Here is a 22143-nt window from a genome sequence, read left to right as displayed (position 1 = left end):
CTGGTCCTCCAAAACAAGGTGTTTGGAGAATCTAAATCTCGTGAAGTCAGTATGAGAATAAACACACACACACGCACGCACGCACGCACGCACGCACACACGCATGCACGCACGCACACACGCACGCACACACACACGCGCAAGCACACGCACAAGCACTCACACATGCACACACAAATACGCACTGGAGTCTTGGGATGCTAAAACGTTTTCTTCCAAACGGGCTAGAGGCGACAGTCCAGAGCGTAGGGCACTGGCCTCCCGGGCACGCTGCCAGCCTGGCTTGATCAAAGCCCGGCATCCCATACTGTCCCGCAGGAGCAATTCCTGCGCATGGAGGCAGGAGTAACCCCTGAGCAGTGCCCGGTGTGGCCCCATTTCCAGGTCGCTCAGTCTTTGCGACCCGAGAAGCGGTCCTTTTGACGCAGCCTGGCGGGCCCCCCCCACCGCCCTCCCCGGCGGTGCTCGGCCCTCCGGACGAGACTAGGCCCGCGGAGGCGGCGCCGCGCGCCCTCTCGTGGCGGACCGCGAAAGCGCAGCCTGGTTTTGAGCCTCGCCTTAGACTTTGGGGCGCGCCGGGAGGCGGAGCTGGTGGGGGGCTCCTCAGGAATCGCACAGGGGCGGCCAGGAGGGTGGACCCATCTCTTTTGGGTCACAGCCGCCTATGTCTGTTTCTTTGGGTCTCTAGGAGCCTATGGGGAGGGCTCTGAAGGATGGAAGCAGTTTCTGACCTTTTTCTTACCTGAAAGGGCTGTGATCACGTGAGTCAGGTCCCAGAACTCGACACGAAACGGACTTTATTCGGTCGGGGTGATAGTACAAAGGGGAGGGCGTTTGTCTCGCACGCGGCCCACCGGGTTCGACCTCCAGCATCCCATATGGTGCCCCGAGCACGGCCAGGAGTGATTCCTGAGTGCAGAGCCAGGAGGAACCCCTGAGCAGCGCCGGGTGTGACCCAAAAAGCAACCCCCCCCAAAAAAAAACCAAACAGCGGACTTTATTATAAATATTCTTATTTTTCCTTTTGCTAATATGTTTTAGTTTTGGGGCCACATCCAGCGATGCTCAGGGCTAACTCCTGGATCTGCCCTTAGGAATCACTCCTGGCAGGGCTCAGGGAATTCTATGGGATGGAAGTGATCGAACCCGAGTCGAGGTGTGCCAGGCAAACGACCTCCCCGCTGTACTGTCACTCCAGCTCCTAGAATATTCTCTTTTCTTTGCCACGCCGGGCTGTGCTCAGGGCAGATTCCTGGCTCTGTGCTCAGGGCTGACTCCTGGCAGGCTGGGGGGCGGGGAACCATATATGCTGCTGAATTGGAACCCGGGTCCACCATGAGCCAGGCAAGCCCCTTATCTGCTGTCCTCTCTCTCCAGCCCCATATAATACACTATTCTTAGTCCAGCATCCCCGCAAGACAGAATTTTTGCAGAAACCCTTCCACAGAAAAACCCTGAGAAGGAATCTGCTCTTAAAATGGTCCAGCTTGGGCTGGAGCGATAGCACAGCGGGTAGGGCGTTTGCCTTGCACGCGGCTGACCCGGGTTCGATTCCCAGCATCCCATATGGTCCCCTGGGCACCTCCAGGAGTAATTCCTGAGTGCGTGAGCCAGGAGTAACCCCTGAGCATCACCGGGTGTGACCCAAAAAGAAAAAAAAAAAAGTCCAGCTCAAAACCAAAAATCCCCAATTATTGGCCGATTTAATAAAAACGCCACAAGATGGCGCCAGAGGACTGGTGCCGCAGCGGGTACTTAACTGGGCCTGCAAGGCAGGTGGAGGGGGCGCCTGGGCGTGGGTGTAAGGGTGCTTCTGGGAGGTGGACTCTTGGGGATCTGGGGAAGGGCAAGGAACCGCTTCTCTGTCTATGAAACCCCTTTGCAGTCTTCCTTTCAGCCTGAGTGGCCCCCATGGACGGGGGGGGGGGGGGGCGGGTGCAAGAGGTAGGTGGGCCCGGCAAGGTGGGAGAAGGGTGGAGGGACATTTGGCCCACTGACCTCCCAGCAAGGGGGAGGGACTGGGGGAGGGGCAGAGAGCCCCCCTCAGGGAGGCAGAAGGGGCCTGGCAGCGCCCCAGGTGTTGCCCCTCTCTGAAATACCCCCTTGCACATTGTAGCTAAAGGATTTAACCTTTACTTTTAAGAAATAGTGGTAAAAACAGAAACTTACTATATATTTGGGTTTGGGGGCACACCTGGCCGGTGCTCAGGGCTGACCTTTGGCTCTGTGCTCAGGGATCGCTCCTGGTGGGGCTCAGGGAACCCTAAGGGGTGGTGGGGATTGAACTCGGGTCAGTCCTGTACAAGGTAAGCGCCTTTCCTGCAGTACTAAAGCTCCGACCCCTCACCCAGTATCTTTTTGAAAACTTCAGTCATACTTTATTTAAACCTCAGAGACAGGGCTGGTTACAAATATATATATATATATATGTATATATATACACATATATACATAAAACATATATATATATACATATATATCACTGTCACAGTCATCCTATTGTTCATCGATTTGCTCAAGCAGGCACCAGTAACGTCTCCAATGTGAGACTTGTTGTTACTGTTTTTGGCATATTGAATATGCCACAGGGAGCTTGCCAGGCTCTGTCGTGTAGGCGGGATACGACTTGCAAACGCCTTACCTGCTGTGCTATCGCTCCAGTCCATATATATATATAAATGTGAAAATTGTTGTATTTCATCCTTGGGTTATTCAGTCCTTGTCTGAGAATTTACTGAGCTGTCTGTTGCCAGCCAAACCTTCTGTATTAATTGGTTTTGTGTGTTGGGTTTAGCCGTCTTTGATGCTACTTCCCCATTTACTTCGTTGTGTGCCCTCTGGGACTTCAATACGAGGGATTAGGAGGTGTCCTGAGACTTCAGGATCGGTGATCTGGGCACCGGGGACCCGAAATTCTTCCCGGTTTGGCGGCTCACTGCAGAGAATATTCATGAGGGGGTGGAGCTGAGCCCTTGGTGTGAGTGTGGCTTCGGCAGGGCGAATACTAAGCCACCACCTTCTGAGGGGCCCCAGAGTTAGGATTGGAGGGTCCCAGGGGTAGCTCCTGGTGCCCTGCTTGGGGTTCCCTCCCAGTGCGGCTCAGGGAACCAGGCAGGGTTCGAACCCGGGGCTCCTAGAGGCAAAGCCTGCACACCAGCCCTTTGGAGCCACCCCCGTCTCTCTCTGCAGCCCCCTTCGGCCCTGTGAGCAAGCTCCCATGGGGCCTCTCAGCTGAGGCCCCCACTCTGCTGTGTGAGGGGCTGCAGAGAGTCTGTCGGGCTCAGCCATGGAAGGACCCAGGGCTTTGACTGTGCTGGGGGCCCCGGGGAGATCTGGCACCACAGACCACAGTGTCTGGCGCTGGGCACGGGCTGCCCCTTCAGACGGAATGTGTGGGCACAGGCCAGCTGGACACTGGCCCAGCGCCCCGCAGTGACAAGTCTGCTCACTCCTGCCTCATGATGGGCACTTGGAAGCGATTAGTGTCACAGACCAACAGCAGAGAGAAATTGAGCCTGGAGTTGTGGGGATCAGAATTTCTCCACTGAGGGCCCCACCCGCCTCCACGCATCCGTGCATCTGACCAGCTTTCTCTCTTTCTCCTTCTCTCCTCTCTTCCCCTCCTCTTCCCTTCCCTCCCCCTCCCTCCCTTCCTTCCCTCCTTCCCTCATCCCTCTCTCCCTCTCTTCTCTGCTCACCTCTCCTCTCCTCATCTCTCCTCTCCCCTCCTTCCTCCCTTCCCCTCCTTTTCCCTCTCCTATCCTCTTTTTTTTTTGGGGGGGGGGGTGACCACAGCAGTACTTAGGGTTTGCTCCTGGCTCTGTGCTCAGGGATCACTCCTGGCCGGGGGACCCTATGGGGTTCTGGGCATTGGCCTGGGGTCAGTCACTTTCCAGGCCAGTCCTGTGCCTGCTGTAGTGTCTCTCCAGCCCCCAGATCAGTGGCTTTGAGCCTCTTACACTGAAGACATCCTGGTGTCCACACACCGTTCTCAGACCAGCAGGGGATAGCCGTGTGGTATGTGGACGAGTCTGTGATCTCTCACCCGGGCAGACCAGCACCTGGGAATCAGCCTGAGAATTGAATTTGCTAAGTGTGGAGACTGAGGAGTAGCGAGAATGACATGGAGGGCCGCAGGGATTCTGACGATGGTTGTGGCCAGCAACATCTGTCTCTCCCAGAACCCACCACAGGTGTGAGTGAGTGTGTGTGTGTAAGTGTATGTGTAAGTATGTGCACGTGTGTGTTTGCATGTGTGCACGTGATTGTGTGTGTGCATGTGATTGTGTGTGTATGCGTGTATGCATGTGGTTGCATGTGTGTGTGTGTGTGAGGGAGAGAGAGAGAGAGAGAGAGAGAGAGAGAGAGAGAGAGAGAGAGAGAGAGAGAGAGAGAGAAAGAGTACATGGTAGGGGTTTGGCTGTTCCTTTTCTGACAGTTCAACTCTTGGATTCGGGGCAGAGGCTGACCAGCATGAAGCCCCAAGTTTTGTGCTGTCCCTGTGTCCGGGGCATCTGCCCAGAATGGGGAGGACAGGAGACTTGGCCACTCCATTGTCACTCTTGCCCCTCAGACCTGGCTGGGTCACCTGCAGGAGGAGATGGTCATTGCAAACCTTCCTAGGTAGAGCCCAATCGAGCATTCTGGCTTTATGACAAGGAACTTCCCCTGCATGCCACAGAGCTGGTTTGATCCCCAGTACCTGCAGGGTCCTCCAGTCCCCTAAGCATTGCCAGATGTGGCCAAACAACAAGAAGGAAGGAGAACAGCCAGCAGCAACCCAAACTCCATAGGCATTTCAGAAAGGATAGGACGTTTCCTTATTTATTTTGGTTCTGGGGCCCCAGCTGGTCACTCAGAGCTAATCCTGGCTCTGCACTCAGGGATCATTCTTGGCAGGGCTCAGGGGACCCTTTGTGCTGCTGGGGAATCGGACCCGGGTCGGCCGTGTGCAAGGCAAATGCCTTCCCTGTGCTCCTGTGGCTCGGGTCCAGGATATGTCATTCCTTTCAGACGGACTGGCCCCCATGGCCCTTTGTCTTTGGGTTCTGTCTGCATTCAGGCAGTGGGTACCGTCTCGACTCCCAGGTCACTCAAAATCAGCCGGGGACACCAGCAGAGACAGATTCGATTCTTCTCGACTGCATCTTTCTCAGCCTCAGAGTCACAAAGTCAGGGCTGAACTCAGGGAATATTAGAGGCTCCAGCAGATCATGGACCCATGTCAGCCACATGGCACCAGGCCCTGTCAGGCTGTGTTCTTGGTCTGAGCAGGGAGAGATGGAATTCTGAGAGGATTGGTTGAACTGGTGGAGGAATTAAACCTCTTTCTCCCACCCTCTCCCTTTCTTTTCTTTTCATTTTTTTGTGGCTGTTGTTTTTCAGCCACATCTGGCAATGCTTAGGGGTTACTCCTGGTTCTGCACTTGGAATCACCCCTGGCAGTGCTTGGAGACCCTGAGGGATGCTGGGGATCGAGCCCGGGTCGGCTTTGTGCAAGGCAAATACCCTCCTTGCTGGACTATCGCGCTGGCCCTCCCCCTATAACCTTTAATGGAACCCTGCCCACTGCACGGAATGTCCCCAAGATTACCCCCAACAGAGGTACCTGCAGCTTGCCAGTGGGGGGTCCCCAGCACCCTCCCTGGGGCATGAGTGAAGACACTTAAGGTGGAGGATGAGCCTTTCTGGAATTTTCCTCTCTTTCCCTTTACGTTGCCTCTCTGAACCTTCTCTTTTGTGGGATCACCCCCAGTAGTACTGGGGAACCCAGTTCTGCTCCTGGTGATAGCCTGGCAGTGTGGGTCAGACCACTGGGTAATGGGACCCCCCTAAATAGCAAGTTTTGAATATTAAAAATAGACTGAAAATGGAGGGGGCAGAAAGTCTGGCTTTGCATGGTTTTCTGGAGCCTGTCTGACCGGCGTAGTCTCAGCTGTTCTTAGCCGTCAGAGAGGGTGGGAGGGGTGGAGAAATGTTGTGCAGAGGAGGATGCGATGCTAGGGGCGGGGGCAGAGCTTCATTACAGCGCGGCCCCAGTGTCTGTGCTCCAAGCCTGTGTGAGCACACTCTGCCAGGGTGGCCTCTCCCTGCCTCTGTCTTCGTCTCACACAGACTTGGGGCTTAGACACCATGCACACAACTTCCGGGCTAGTTTCGTCCTCCAACGTCCCCGGGATCTGGAATTCCCAGTTTCCAGGGGAGTCATGCTCGTGGCCCTTGTGGGTGTCAGCCGGGCAGGGCAGCTGTCCTGGGGTGCAAGTAGATCCGATCCCCCTGTGCTCTCCCTGCAAAACACGCATTACCATTTACAGACAAGGCTCGCATGTCCTTGTTCTCACTTCGGACTCCTTGACTTTGGTGCAGAAGAAGGGGAACCATTGACAGGACGAGGCATGAATATCTGATGATGGCAACTTTTTTTTGGGGGGGTGGTGTGGAATGAGCTGCAGTTGGCCTGTCTTCAGGAGGGAGGACACAGGTCACGGGTAGGGCCGAGGACTTGGGTGTCCCCAGGTTTGGGCTCAGGCCTGGCCTGGAGTTTCCCAGGAGGGGACAAGGCAAGTTGCCACTTCCATCTTGCCTCCCAGATTCTCTCTCCCTCCCTCTCTCCCTGCACTCAGCTGTCTCTCCACCTCTATTCATGACCACAGTGACCACGGAGACATATGCAACAAAGGGTTTGAAGGGCCAGAGCGATAGGACAGAGGGAAGGGCACTGGCCTTGCAGACAACCAACCCAAGTTCCATCCCAGCACCCCATGGGGCCCCCTGAGCACCACCAGAAGTGATCTCTGAATGCAGAACTAGGAGTAACCCTGAGCACCACCAGGTGTGGACTCCCAAAATAAAGGCTTTGAAGGGATTCCAGAAGGTTCCCCTGCTAAGCCATCCCTATTGTACTAAACTGTGGTAGCTCCAGGGCCCCTAAGTAAGCAGGGGACTGGGTGGAGATGGAGAAGGGTGCAGTTTTGCAGTTTTGCTTCCTGTGGCCTTCTGGAGCTAAGTATCATATTTTCTTTGTTTTAGGCATTAAAAAGAAAATAATCCAGGGGCTGGAGCAATAGCACAGTGGGGAGGGTGTTTGCCTTGCATGTGGCTGACCCAGGATTTTTTTTTTTTTTTTTTTTGCTTTTTGGGTCACACCCAGCGATGCTCAGGGGTTATTCCTGGCTCTGTGCTCAGGAATTACCCCTGGCGGTGCTTGGGGGACCATATGGGATGCTCGGAATCGAACCCAGGTTGGCCTCGTGCAAGGCAAATTCCTTCCCCGATGTGCTATCACTCTAGCCCCTGACCCGGGTTTGGTCCCTGGCATTTCACAGGGTTCCCTGAGCACTGCCAGGAGTGATTCCTGAGTGCAGAGCCAGGAGTAACCCCTAGGCATCATGGATGTAGCTCAAAAACCAAAAAGAAGAAACAATCTGTGAGACCCCTGAATGTGGTGGATCTAGTCCTTGGCTCTGGCCACTCGGTGAGCCCTGATCGTGACTCGGAAGTTCCAGAGCCCGGGACTTCACTCTGCTGCCTAGAAGTTTCTGGAACGGAGATGATGTTCAAAATTTGCGCCTTCAGGGTTACCAGCACTGCACGTTCCTGGCAGCCGAGGTGGCTCTTGAAGGACTTTCTCACTAGCCTGGCTGTGGGGCTGGCTCTCAGCCCAGGCCACACTCTGACGGACCTGCAGCTGGAAGAGACAGAACATCATGTGGTCTGTGTAGATTTCCTGCCAGTGGACGTGCTGGACGGACGAGCAGTGGGCCTGCCCAGCCCCCTAGTGCCCCAGAGAGGGCTGCTGAGAGTCCCGCAGTTGTTCTTTCTGCAGAAGCCGGATGTGTTATCTATGTGACGGGCAGTTTCCATCTGGGTATTCACACCCAGAGACTTGCCTCAGCTGACATGATAACAGGCTACGTGTCCATGTCCCGCTAGAGTGGCTGCCCCACAGGCAGACATGTGCGAGCGTGGATGCCTTAATAAGGCAGCCTTGGGAAGGCCCACTCGGCACAGCACGGAGGTGGCCTCTGGCCAGCAGCTGATCAGGTAGCGAGGTTGTTTCTCACACAGCTGGGGGGCGGGGAGGTGCTGAATGATGCACTCCAGAACCACTGACGGAGCCTGGACACAGACCCATGACGTGAAAACCCTCCAGCTCCAGGGCACCCCTCCTGCACCCTCCTCATGGACCCCAAATGAGAGGGTTCAGCTCAACTGGGCCAGATTTCTGCCCCCAGAGAAAGGCTAGGAGCTCTTACTTTTGTTTGTTTGTTTGCATTTTTGTTTGGGGTGTGGGGCACACCTGGCGATGCTCAGGACTTAGTCCTGGCAGTGCTTGGGGACCATATGGGATACTGGGAATCAAGCCCAGGTCGGCCTCCTGCAAGGCAAATACCCTCCCCTGCTGTACTATTGCTCCTGCCCCTGTGTGTTTGTTTTTCAAACTTTTGATGGTTGCTTTGGGGCCACACCCGGTGGTGCTCACGGCTTACTCCTGGCTCTGTGCTTGTGGATCACTCCTGCCAGTGCTCAGGAGACCACATTGGGATGCTGAGAATTGAAGCCCCGGTCGGCTGCTTACAGATAGTGCCCTATGATAACAGGCTCTTTCTGGCCCAAGAAAACCTCTTTGGAAAAGAGGGAAATAGGACCAGAGAGACAGTGCAGCGGGGAGGGCGTTTTTCTCATATGTACCGGCCCCCCGACCTGGTCCCATCCCGAATCAGGTGTCCTGAGCACCGCCAGCAGTCATCCCCAAGTGCAGAGCCAGGAGTAAGCCCTGAGCACAGCAGTCTGTGGCCTCCAAACAAAATTAAGAATAAAAAAACCCCTAACCAGCAGTCTTCTTAGCCCCAAGGTTCTAAGTGACATAAATAACGGTTGGAACGCGACCCGCAGCGCCCGCAGCGCCGCCTGCTCCCTAGGGTGTCCCTCCCCACCCCGGGTCCTGCTGTGGATCGGGGCTCCGGGTGGTGAGCCGCCCCGCCCACGTGGGGCTGCGGCCACATCGCATGATCGAATGATCCGTCGCGACGTGTTGGCCCTTCCGGGCGCATCTGGTTCCTGACCCCGCGGCGCGCTCGCGCGCGCGCGCAGCCGCCCGGCAGCTGGGGGAGCTGGGGTGCGGGGAAGGCCCGGGGGGGGGGGTGCGGGATAGAGCCTGGGCTGCGAGGTGAGGTCCGGGGGCGCGGGACAGGTGTGCCCTCGCCCCCCACCATGCGCGCCGTGTCGCTTCTGCCGCGCCCCGCCGCCCGCACCGCGCCGCCCGCGCCGCCCGCGCCGCCGTCCGCCAACGACACCCGCAGCGCCGACGCGCTCGTCACCCGCCTGTCCGGCCTGGTCCGCGACCTGCCCGCGCTCAAGGTGGCCGTGATCGTGGCCTGCGCTTTCTCGGCGCTGCTCGTCGCCTGCCTGCTGCTGCGTGTGCTCAGGTGGGGCCCCGCGGGGCGCGCGTCCGGGCCGGAGATGGAGCTGGGGAGGGGGGGTTGTTCCCGCAGCGCCCCCAAACCCGCTTGCCTCTGGGACAGAGGGGGAGTGCTTTCTGAACCCCCCTTTGCAAAGGAGCTGAAAGATCCAGCCGGTCCCGGCTCCCAGGCGGACCCGCTGGAGGTGGCCGGCCCCTTCGCCTCGGCTCCATTCTCCTCTCCCGAGACCAGACTGCGGGCGGCAGAGAGGATTGTTGTTGTTGTTGTTGTTTGGTCTCTTTGGTCGGTTGGTTTGGGGGCCATACCTGGCCATGTGTGCCCAGGGCTTACTCCTGGCTCTGTGCTTAGGGATCTCTCCTGGTGGGCGCCGTCCCCCCACCCCCAGATCGGTTGCATGCAGGGGATGCTGAGAATTGAAACCCCGGTCGGCTGCTTACAGATAGTAAGCAGCGCCCTCGGGCTGCTCCAGCCAGCCTGGGGTTGTCCTATGTGGGGCTTGGAGCTGGACTCTGGGAGGGCTGAGACACCCCTCCACCCCTTCAGCTGCGCAGGTGGCCTGCGGGGGGGGGGGGGGGCTGGGGGGGAAGGGGGATTGCTTCCGCACTGGGGTGTGGGCAGAGAGGTGGAGGTCTGGGAGAGGCTTTTTTGGGGGTCCCCGGTCCAGGCTGGAGGGAGGACGCAGGTCCCCCAAACAGCTCCGAGGTGAGCCCTTGAGTTCCCTCATGCCTGGGAAATCCTGATTGGGGGGTGGAGGGCAGCGAAGCAGATGTGTCCGGTTGCTAGGGGCCCCCAGCGTGTGCAGGTCACTGACTGCACCCCCTGGGAGCGCCCGGCCCCCCTGCTGGGTTTGCTCAGCCCAGCTGCTCTGTGCTATCAGATTTGTCCTGGGGGGGCGGGGTGCTTCCCTGTTGTGGTCTGTCCTCACTGCAGCCTGACCTGGATTTCCTAGGGGGCCAGCTGCATCCAAGGGAAAACAGACTTGATGCCCGGGTCCTGCTTCCGTGGCCACTGGCTCCCAGAGTCTCCTGATGCAGGCACCAGCCCCCCCTCCACTGGTGCCCACTTCCCACCCCCAAGCCCCTGCTCACTCCCACCCCCCTGCTCACCAGCTCCCCAGACCCTCACTGGGTGTGGCAGTTGGGGAGTCAAGGCCCCCCTCCCCCGCCCCTTCATGGCATTTCTGTGTGTCCTCTCTGCCCCTCACTGCTCTCTGCCCATGGCCAGGACACGCGGCCACTATGCTGGTTCCTCTGCAGTGGTGGACACCCCATTATGGGGGGGTCAACCCCAGCTTTGTGCCTGGGGGTGTCCCTCTTGGGGGGAGCCCTGGTAGCTTAGCTTGTTCCCTTAGCCTGGTGCTCAGCGGTTTCCTGGGAAGGATTCTGTTCTAGAAAATTCTACAGGTTGGGACCGGGTGGTCTGTACTCTGCCTCCTTTTCACTCCATCCCCAGTGGCCCCCCCCCCGCCAGCTTCTGGGGTCCGCTCCCCCATCCCCCTGCCTGAATCCCTTCCTCCCTGGCTTCTCTTCTGTCCTATCTCCCCATCCTGCTATGTCCACCCTCTGGTGGGGGCTTTACCCCTGGTCCCTCTCCTGTCCACCCACCCTCCATGGGGCTCATCCTCCCTCTGCCCCCCCAGACCCTTTAGGGCGTGGGTGAAACTCAGCTTCGTGGCTGGGGCTGTCTCCTTCCCTTATGAGACCCCACCTGGGCTCTCTCTACTGCTCCGGCCCTATCGGACCTTCCCAAGGTTTGCCTCGGGCACCTGACCCTCTGCCTGGGGGCCCCTTGGCCCACGGACAGCTCCTGCTGTTTGCCTGCACCCCCAACCTGCCCCCATCTCCCCCCACCTTGTTTCAGAGTTTCCCCAGGAGAAGTGTTATGGGGCACGACCTGTTTCCTCGACTGACCAGGCAACAGGTTCTCGCGAGCCGATGTGCTTCGGTCTGAGTCTCTGGCACCTTGCTTGGCTGCGTGCCCCCGCTGGCGCCTGCACCGGGCATTTTCAGTGCCCGCCGAAATCCCCAGTGTCTGACCTTCCTTCTTGGCGCTGGTCAGCACGCCCATTGGTCCAGTGCTCGGTGGGCCCTGCAGACTGTGAGGTGGGAGCCCAGCGTCTCCCCCCCGGGAACCCTGGGTGTTTGTTTGGGGCGACACCCAGTGGTGCTCAGGGGTTAGTCTGGGTTAGGTGCTCAGGGATCACTCCTGCTTGTGCTTGGGGGACCCCATGGGGTGCCTGGCATCTGCTCACGTTTCACCGTGCACTTTTCTTCTGCTGTGGGATCCCGGCACTGGAAAAGGTGAGGGAGGTGGCTTTGTAGGCAGAGCACCCCATGGGGAGTGCTCTGTAGTGTGTGTTTGTGTGTCTGTGTGTGTGTGTGCATACGTGTGTGTGTGTGTGTGTGTCTGTGTGTGTGCATATGTGTGTGTGTCTCTGTGTGTGTGCATATGTGTGTTTGTGGGCATGGGGAGGGATGAAGGGAAAGAGGGAGAGAGAGAGAGAGAGAGAGGGAGAAAGATACTGCCTGGTTGGCCCAGGCTGTCTTGCTTCTTGATGCAGTGGTGACTCCGGTTTCAACAAAGCACCTTTGTCTCAGCGGTGGGGAACCCGCTGTGTGTTGGGTGGTGGTGTGCTTTGGGTCCTGTCGGGAACCATGGGAGGGAGAGGGTGCCCGGATGCCGGACTCCAAGCATGGGTGGGGAGGGGCTCCCTCACTGTTTCCTGTGTGCCCTGTGCTCGCTGATGGGTCTGCTGGGCACTCTGAGACCTCAGGGCAGAGGGGACAGTCCTTCTCTCTGTCCTCCTTAGGAAGAGAGAAATGGGGACAAAACCCAGTGGGAACTGCACGTTTCCCTGAGATCTTGGGGTGCCGCCCCACCCCTGCCTCTGGGTTAGTTGCCAGCCTTGCCAGGTGACCTCTGTCCCGGATCTGTCTTGGCTGCGTGCCCAGTCTTCTTATCTGGGAGGTGGCCTCGCAGGTGCCGCCTGGGGCGTGGGGAGGGAGAATTCTTCTCAGCCACCTGACATCCCCCAGCTGTCACTCTTGGCCCAGTGGCAGCAAAGGTTCCCCCTCCAGCCCCTCAAGACACAGGGACTGGCCGGGCCAGTGTCTGAACATCACCCAACCTCCTGCCTGGCCCCAGGCGCCTGTCCTCGATGAGCCTAGCTGCATCCACAATGGGACTTATCAAGAGATTTCACTGATCCAAAGGTGACATGGGAAGAGGAAACAATGAAATGAAACCCCCTGGACATCAGCGCTTCTCTCTGGGGCCTGGGAGAGTGGCCCAGAGTCCTGCTCAGAAAGCCCACCCGCCTGGCCTGGGCCCAGAGTGATAGCAGAGTGGGGAGGGCATTTTCCCTGCATGCAGCTGACCTGGGTCTGATCTCTGGCATCCCATAGAGGCCCCCGAGCACCGCCAGAAGTAATTCCTGAGTGCAGAGCCAAGAGTGAGCCCTGAGCATGGTCAGGTGTGACTCCAAAAATACCCCCCCCCCCCCACAAGAAAGCAAAGCCCCCTTTGAGGCTCTGGGGCAGATGTTGATGATGGTTTCACCTGCGTCTTGTTTGATTTTTTTTTGTTTTCTTTTTGGGTCACACCCAGTGAGGCACAGGGGTTACTCCTAGCTCTGCACTCAGGAATTACCCCGGCAGTGCTCAGGGGACCATATGGGATGCTGGGAATCAAATCTGGGTTGGCCTCATGCAAGGCAAACGCCCTGCCCGCTGTGTTATCGCTCTCGCCCCTCACCTGCGTCTTGAATACGGGTAGTGAGGGTCCAGAAGCTCTGGAAACTCCAACATACAAAGTCTTTTTTGTTTGTTTTGGGGTCACATTGAGCAGTGCTGATGGTTCTGGGCTCAGGAATCACTCCTGGTGGGACTGGGGGGATCCAATGGGATGCCGGGGATTGAACCCGTGCCAGCCGCTTGCAAGGCAAATGCCCTCCCTGCTGTTCTAGCACTCCGGCCCCGACACACGCATCTCAGTGGAACTAAATCATTCTAGAGCTTGGGTTCTGCAGTCATGGAACTGGCAAGACGGAGTCCTGGGTGCTTAGGGGAAGCGGAACAGGCCCCAGAAAATCCAGTAACACGGATCACTCCCTGCACATGCAAAAGGGAAAAGCGTCGTTCAGGCAAGAGCGATGCAACAGCGGGGAGGGCATTTGCCTGCATGTGGCTGACCCAGGTGCCATCCCTGGCATCCCATAGGGTCCCCCGAGCACCACCAGGAGTAATTTCTAAGTGCAGAGCCAGGAGTAACCCCTGAGCATCGCTGGGTGTGGCCCAAAAAGAAAGAAAGAAAGAGAGAGAGAAAGAAAGAAAGAAAGAAAGAAAAAGAAAGAAAGAAAAGAAGGAAGGAAGGAAGGAAGGAAGGAAGGAAGGAAGGAAGGAAGGAAGGAAGGAAGAAAGACAGGGAGGAAGAAAGAAAAAGAAAAGTGCGTCTTTCTCTTTGCGATGGCACCGTTTGCAGGGCTTGTGGAATATGAGGGAGTGGAGGTGCTTCTCTCTCTCTCTCTCTCTCTCTCTCTCTCTCTCTCTCTCTCTCTGTGTCCTGCCGGCAGCCCCCAGAGCAGAGGTATGGGGGGAAACCACACAGTGGTCCAGGGGGAACCAGGGCTCCCAGAGCAAAGCCCCCAGAGTCTTCCCCCAACCGTGTGCGTGTGACTAGAGGGTGCGGGTGTGTGTGTGCTGTCTAGGCCTGAGCCCCTCCAGGATCCCTCCGGCTGGGGGAGCAGGACCTGCTGGAGCCGGGGGCAGGCTCTGAGCCGCTGTGTTTGCTGGTGGCTGAGGTGGGGGCCGTGAGTTGGGTTTGGAAACGGGAACCCCCATGTGGTCTGGCCTGCGACGGCCTCCTGGAAGACATGGAGAAAATGGTGGTCCTCTGGGGTGGGGAACCTGGGCCCCCCCACACACACCTGGGAACTGTCAAAATGGACTTTGGTGTTTTTTTTTTTTGTTTGTTTCTGTTTTTTGGGCCAGTCCTGGCAGTGCTCAGGGATCGCTCCTGGCAGACTTGGGAGGACTCTGAGAGGCTGGGGGCCGTCCAACCCAGGTCGGCCGCATGCAAAGTCACTTGAACCAGACTCAAGGGGACTTTAGGTTTCAGGGCGCAACTTGCTCAGAAGCCCCCACACAGGGAAGCTGTCTCCCGGTCCTGGACACTGAGACTGGCCCCTACCAGCACGCCCAGAGCGAGGGCTCAGCCTGGAGGGGAGGACTTGCTTCGTGCGTTTATCTTGCACGGGGCGGGGGGGAGAGGGGCCTATGTCCATACCCCCCTGGGGTACCCCAGCCATCCCCCTGACCCCCTAGCAGTAGGTCAGCTTCTGAGCATCCGCGAGCCAGACGCACCTTTGGGCAAACACACCTGCTGGCGCCAGGCTGGGTTTCCGCGTGCACAGTGTGGGTGGAAATGTGTGTTTTGGCTCTAGCTCTGGTTCTTCTAGAACTAACACCAGGGCCGGGCCGCCAGGTTGACTTCAACTCTCCCCCCCACCCCCCCCACCCCCATACACCTGTTACCCTAACCTGTCACTTCAGCTGCAGTGAAGAAAGGGGGCGGGTTGGGGCTGGAGCCATAGAGGACAGTGGGCGAGGGGGGGGCTCACCCTGCTCAAGGAGCACCTGGGTTCGATCCCCGGCAACCTATACGGTCCCCCAAGCACCACCAGGAGTGATACCTGAGTGCAGAGCCAGGAAGCGTTTCTGAGCATCACCGGGTGTGGGTCCCAAATAAGACACAAACACACGGAAGACAGGGGGTGGAACAGGGCTGGGCTGAGGGGACCCCTCCGTGGGCGCAGGAAGCGCCGAGTCTCCTGCAGCAGGTGACGCTGCTCTCCCCAGGCTACTGCCAGGCTCTGTCTGGGGTCCCCCAGCTCAGCCCCATTCTCCCCTGCTTGTGGACACTCCAGTCTGTCCAGAATGAGGTGCTGCCTCTGTGCTCGAGCACTGTCTGGCGTGGTGCGTGCTGGGGCGGGCGGGGTGACACCCCACAGTGGAGACCCACACACCAGGGAATCTGGCAGTGCCCGACCCACCACGGCCGTGCTCGGGTAACTCGGGGACCACCTCGGTGGGTGCCATCATGGCCTCTGAGCCATGCCATTATTTTTTCTTTCTTTTTAAATTGTGTTTGGGGGCCACACCTGGAGATGCTCCGTGGTTACTCCTGGCTCTGCACTCAGAAATCACTCCTGGCGGGCGATGCTGGGGGACCATATGGAATGCCAGGGATAGAACCAGGTCAGCCTCGTGCAAGGCAAAAAGGCAGGCAAATGCCCTCCTGGCTGTACTATTGCTCTGCCTCCCTCCCCCCTTTTTTTTTTTTTTTTTTTGGTGATGGTTGGTGGTGGTTGTTGTACAGCTGGCAGTGCTCAGGGCTGAGTCCTGGCTCTACACTCAGGAGTCTCTCCTGGAGGTGATCAGGGAACTATCTATGGTGCTGGGATCCAACCCTGGTTGGCCCTGTACAAGGCGAGTGCCTTCCCCCTGCACTGTGGAGGTGTCCCAGGCTCTCATCGTGTGGCGGGGAGGTCATCATCGTCTCTGCAGGGTGTGTGGGCCACGGGGGAGATCAGTGATGTACCATCAGGGGTGCGCCCACCCCCCTACAAGCTCAGGTTTCCGGCATCTTCTCTGCCAGGTCGGGGCGACGGTCAAAGAAGCCCCGCAAGTATGACATCATCACCACCCCAGCTGAGAGCGTGGAGATGGCCCCTCTGAATGAGGACGAGGATGACGACGAGGATGCCACCGTGTTCGACATCAAATACAGGTGGGGACGTGCCAGGCATGGCGGTGTGGGTGTGCCCGTCTGTTTATCTGTGTGTGTTTTTTTTTGTCGTCGTTGTTTTTTGGGTCACACCCGGTATTGCTTATGGATTACTCCTGGCTCTGCACTCAGGAATTACTCCTGGGGGTGCTCAGGGGACCCTATGAGATGCCAGTGATGGAACCCAGGTTGGCTGCATGCAAGGCAAACATCCTACCACCTGTGCTAGTGCCGCTCCAGCCCCGTGTTTTGGCTTTTTTTTTTTTGCTTTTTGGGTCACACCCGGCAATGCACAGAGGTTACTCCTGGCTCTGCACTCAGGAATCACCCCTGGCAGTGCTCAGGGGACCATATGGGATGCTGGGAATCGAACCTGGGTTGGCCGCGTGCAAGGCAAACGCCCCACCCGCTGTGCCATTGCTCCAGCGCCCCGTGTTTTGGCTTTTAAGCCACACTCAGGGCTCTGTGCTCAGGGATGACTCCTGGTGGGACTCGGGGGTCGGGGGTGGGGTCCTATGGGGTGCCGAGGATCCAACCTGAGTTAGCTGCGTGCAAGGCAAGCGGCCTCCCCCCCCGCCCCCCGCTGTCCTCTGGCTCTGGCCCTCATCATCTTTATCTTGTGGCTTTGTGGTTTTTGTTTCTGTTCCTCTGGGTCTTTGCTCCTTTTCCTCCTCTGTCCTGCTGGAGTCTTCTGTATTCTTCATCTGAACAAAGCAGCATCTGTTAGCTCCCTGGATTCCCCCCCACCTCTTGCCTTTTCTGTTGATTGCTCAGGGCTCGGTTCATTTTTCCAGCTGCCCTCCAGGGACCTTAGGGCAACCAGAGCTGTTTTCAGTGGCTCGTCTCCGATGCTGGGGGTTGGACTATGGCGGCGTGGGTGAGAGCTCAGAGGATACCGTCTGGTCCTGCGACCCCAGACCTCTTGAGCACTCAAGTGATGTCCCTTCTGGGTCTGAGGGAGGCTCAGAGAGACGAGACACCAGACCACCCCCACCGTGCCGGGCTGCTCCCCAGGAGCCCCAAGGGGTGCATTCGCCTCTCAGACACCTGCTTCTTGGCAGCTCCCGCCCCACCCCCCTCGCTTCCCCTCCACACACAGGGCGCTGCCGCAGGGTCAGCTGGAAAAGAGGAGGCCCATGGTGGGGCTCTCTGCTGGGAGGCGTCTCCCATCTGCGCCAGGCCATCTGGACGCTGGGTCCGGCTTTTCTGTTTAGAACCTGTCTGACAGCGTTTCCCCTTTCCTCTGCTGGCCAGGGGCGCTGCTGCCGCCTTTGTGAGTGAGAGAAGGGGAGCCGCCTCGTGGGGCACCCCTCGGGGGTGTGGGGGCGGTACCAACCTCCAACTGCTCCATGTGCCAGGCTCCAGGAACATCCTGGGACTGGAGAAGGCACTAGAGGGGGCTGGCGGGCCCCTTGCTGGGGAGGCCCCCTCCCCCCCCCCCCCGCCACCCCCACTTCGGAGCAGCTGGGCAGTCCTGATCCACCAGACAAGGCCTCCAGCGGGGAGGGCCAGATATGGGGCCCAAGTGTGCAACCACCAGTTTCCAGCTCTGCACTCGGAAGGGCCCAGAGGGGGGCATCAGGGAGGCTGGGTGGGTGTTTTTTTGGGGGGTGTTCCTGGAGCTCTCAAGGCCTCTGGGGCTTAACCTTGCACACAGCTGTGGCTGACTCACTCCTTATTTCAGGAGGCTTTGTGACCTCTCCAGATACCTCCCCCGTCCCCTGTTTATCCGGGTGGCTCTGTATAGCTGGGACAGCCATTGCCCTGGGAGGCTCAGCTGGAGAGACCGGCCCGCCTGATTTAGAAAAGATGGGGCCTTGGGGGCCGTGGCCAGGTGGTCCAGAAATGTCAGCTGCCCCTCTGGCTCCTGGATGGAGCTTCCTGGGAGGACAAAATCAGAAATAGGGTCGCCCCAGGGGCTGGAGAGAGTCCAGCAGGGAGGATGCTAACCTCGCACACAGCTGACCCAGGTTTGATCTCCAGCATCCCCTATGTCGCTTGAGCACCGCCAGGAGTGATGCCTGAGCACAGAGCCCGGGGGAAACCCCTGAACGCTGAGCATTGTAAGGTGTGATCCCAAAACAAAAATGTGTAGAAACGGGGCTGTTTCAGCAGCTAGTGCAGGCAGCCGGACCTGGCATTTTGTTCTTGGAACAGAGGACCTGGCTAGTGGGGCTGGAGCAATAGGATAGTGGTGAGGGCACTCGCCTTGCACGTGACCAACCAGGGTGTCTAGTGTCCCACATGGTCCCCTGAGCAGCTCCAGGAGTGATTCCTGAGTGCAGAGCCAGGAGTAACCCCTGAGCATTGCTGGGTGTGCGCACCCCCCACCCCGGCTGCGAAACTCCCCACAAACAAGTCTGTTTTGATCTCAGACTTGGGTCTGCCAAGTGCAAGGCAAAAGCCCTCCCCACTGTGCTAGCATTCAGGTCCCCAGTCAACTACTCTCTTTTTTGTTTGTTTGTTTTGTTTTGTTTTTTGAGTCATACCCAGTGATGCTCAGGGGTTACTATTGGCTCTGCACTCAGGAATCACTCCTGGGGATGTTCAGGTGACCCTGTGGGATGCCAGGGATTGGACCAGGGTCACCCACATACAAGGCAAATGCCCTCTACGCTGTACTATTGCTCTGGCCCCTAATTGACTGCTCTTTTTAAAATTAAATTTATTTATTTTAAATGCAGGAGTACTGCTATTTATTCAGCCACTGATTAAGCTGATTGAATTGGGCATGAATTCCACATTACTTTGAAATCAAGAAATTCTGTTGATCGTCAATTTCTCGAGTGGGCTCAGTAACCTCTCCATTTGTCCTATCCCTGAGATTTTAGAAGCCTCTCTTCAATCGGCCTTCCCAATGATGCCACATTGGAGGCTCTTTCAGGGTCAGGGGAATGAGATCCAGCTTGTTACTGGCTTTGGCATATGAATACACCATGGGAAACTTGCAAGGCTGTCCCATGTGGGCAGGAAACTCTCAGAAACTTGCCAGTTTCTCCCAGAGGGAGAAGTAGGCTATAAAATATCTGGGAGCTTGCTTTTAAGTCTCTGGATGTTGGCCGTTGATGGGATTACACACACCTGGGTTCCTCTGCTGGTACCTCATGCATGAGACCTGTCCGAACATGTAGAGAGGGCCTTGAGCATGGCTGTGGCTAGGTTCCGGTGGTCTTCGGCCTCCAGGAGCTCTGCTCGGGGTGGGGAGGGAAGCTGGAGCCCATCCCCTCCGAGGGGCCCTGGGAAAGACAGCCAGATGTGCGGGCAAGAGACTCTCTCCACATTACTTAAATTTGTTTTTAATTTAATATCCATGAGATAGATCATTACAAAGCTGTTCATAATTGGGTTTCAGTCATACAATGATCTAGCACCGATCCCTCCACCAGTGCACATTTCCCACCACCAATGTCCTCCATTTCCCTATCAGCTAACTCCAATCCCCCACGCCCTACCCCCAGCCTCCCTCTATGGGAGGCACTTTTTTTCTTGCTCTCGCTCCTTTTCCTATTGTGAACTATGGTTTGCAATACAGGTGCTAAGAGGTCATGGTATTTGTTCAGGGCATTTGGTATTTTTATCAGGACGGTAAGGCTGGAGTAGCTTTTCAATTGGGTGGCAGTTTCGGGGTGTGGATGTCATTTCCAAGGTTTCCGGAAGTGCAGGGAGGTGGCGGGAGGTAGCCCATCACCTCTCAGGGGAGGTAACCCCTGAGAAAGCCTGGAAATTTCAGTCACAAAACCCACATACCAGAATTTTCAGCAGATTATGTCTTGGTGAGATCCGTCCTGAGATAGTGGAGTCAGGCTGGTGGTATGTAATCAGCTACTCTTGATGCTGAATAAACCTTAAATCCAGCCGTGGTGCTGTGTCCCTCTCGGTTTCTGTGTGCCCCAACACACTGTTATAAATCTATATATTATACAGCAAAATATCTATATGGTATGTTACAAATAAACAAGTAGGCTGAGTGAAGGGCATGTGCTTCCCTTCATCTGCTGTTCATCTGCAGTGATGACAAAATTGAGTTATTTTGGGTGGGGGGTTGATCTCTTACCTGTGCTTGGACACCCAGGGGCTGTTCCTCGTGGTGCTGATGAGCCAGGTGCCACCTGCGCCCTGCGCTGCGGGATGGAGCTCGGGGCCCCTTGAGGCAGCCCCGGGTGAGCCCCCCTGTATTTTTTCTTTCTTGCTTTTTGGGTCACGCCCAGGGATGTGCAGGGGTTACTCCTGGCTCTGCACTCAGGAATTACCTGGCGGTGCTCAGAGGACCCTACGGGATGCCAGGTGCAAGACAAACTCCCTCCTCGCTGTACTATTGCTCTGGCTCCTCAATGAGCCCCCTGCTTTTTTTTGATGATTGGCCAAGAAAGATCACAGAGAAGGGTCTTTGACAGGTGAAATCCAGGGACAGACAAGCCCTTGGCGCTCCTAGTGCTGCCTAAGGGAACTCTGTGGACTGGGTGGAATTTTCCAGAAAATGTTGAGCCCTAGCTTAATGCAGCTAATGAAGCATGCCCATCAAGGGCATAATAGGGAGGGAGGTAAGGAGGAAAGAGGGTTGTACCAGGGGCTATAAGTGAGTTGGGGGTGGTGCAGAGGGATCAGGCCAGAGGTATGGCCTGCAGGGTGGTTCCATCTGGGAAGTCCCAAGGGCCAGGCCGTTTGTCTCCTTCTGTCTGGACACTGTCTCCTTTCTCCTAGGTGAAATCCTGTCTTCCCGCTGGCGCCTGGGGGAGTGTGGATCAGTGACGGTGAGAAGCATCTGGAAGCGTCACATCCCAAGTGTCAGCCCGAAACGAACTTTTTTTTAAAAAAAAATGAAACTCTGGCCTGGTGGTGGGCTCCGCTGGCTGCTCCGAATGTCCCCCTGAAGGACTCACCCTGGGACTCCCCTGAGCCCCGTCACCCCTTCTCCCACAAGCGTGAAAGCGACGAGTTGTTACCACGGATCCCTTAAAACCACTACCACCACCAAAACAAAGCCAGGACCCCAGAAACCAGCCGTTGATTTCGAATCTGAGTCTGCTCTCCCGCGTCTTCGAGGTTCTAGAGCATTTGTGGGGTGAGGGTTCTGGTCTGTGTCGGGCCTGGGAGGTGGGCAAGAGGCTCACAGGGAAAGTGCTCGGAGGAGCTGGGGCCTGGCGTGGCATGATGCTCTCCCTGGAAACGGCACGACGCAGGGTACCCACGCGGCCCTGCACGCGCGTGCCCGTCAGCGAGTGTGCGTGTCCGGGTGCCGACTCTTGCGTGTGCATCCGTGCGCATGCGCATGACCACATCCCTGGCCCCCGCCTCCCCAGGTCGCCGCGTGCTGGGCAGACCCTGGGCTCCTGGGCTACTGGGGTTCACCTGGTTCGCGCTGTCGGGACAAGTCAGTGGACGCTGCAGGAGGCTCTCGACCTCCACCACCTCCACTACCAGGGCCCCAGGGCCTCATGGAAGAGGGTCTCTCCTGCACTGGGGTGGGACGGCGGTACCCAGCCCTCCATGGTCTTCTGGAGGAGGGACCTCGGCACCCTCGGTCTCACTGGCTGGGCACGGGACACCACGATGGACTGGCCATTCCGGGGGCCATTGCAGGCGTCTGTATGCAGCCCCAGGCACGCCGTCGCTGCCCCCACTCACCTTCCTGGGATCTCTGTAGTGTCGCCAGACAGAAGTGGCCACCCTGACGCCTGCACCCGTGCCACCTTTGAATTCCATCTGTCACTCACACCTGCTGTTGTTGAGGAGGGCATAGCTGGCCATCGCGAAGGGCCGCTGTGTTGCCGGGGTGGACCCCAGGGCGCCCCACTTACCGTTTCTGTCTTCTTCCCTGGCTCACGAGGAATTTGCGTTCTTCGCCTGCTTCCAGCCCCCCATCCTGGGCCCCCCAGAGTTATTTGGTGAGTCCGGCCTTAGGTACGTGGGTCCAAGGATACTAGCAGGGTGCACTGAC

General features: G+C 57.6%; 1 protein-coding gene across 1 annotated transcript; it reads left to right on the top strand.

Moving 5' to 3' along the window:
- The first annotated feature begins 9113 nt into the window (after positions 1 to 9113).
- On the top strand, positions 9114 to 21205 carry FAM174B (family with sequence similarity 174 member B). Its single transcript, XM_055142728.1, has 3 exons — positions 9114 to 9428; positions 16077 to 16208; positions 20907 to 21205. Exons 1-3 carry the CDS (start codon positions 9214 to 9216, stop codon positions 20908 to 20910), a joined length of 351 nt encoding a protein of 116 aa, XP_054998703.1. The 5' UTR covers positions 9114 to 9213; the 3' UTR covers positions 20911 to 21205.
- The last annotated feature ends 938 nt before the right edge of the window (positions 21206 to 22143 follow it).

The sequence above is a fragment of the Sorex araneus genome, chromosome 6, assembly GCF_027595985.1.
Source record: "Sorex araneus isolate mSorAra2 chromosome 6, mSorAra2.pri, whole genome shotgun sequence".
NCBI lineage: Eukaryota > Metazoa > Chordata > Mammalia > Eulipotyphla > Soricidae > Sorex > Sorex araneus.
Note: the sequence above shows the minus strand (reverse complement) of the source record. Positions and strands in the feature narration are given on the sequence as shown.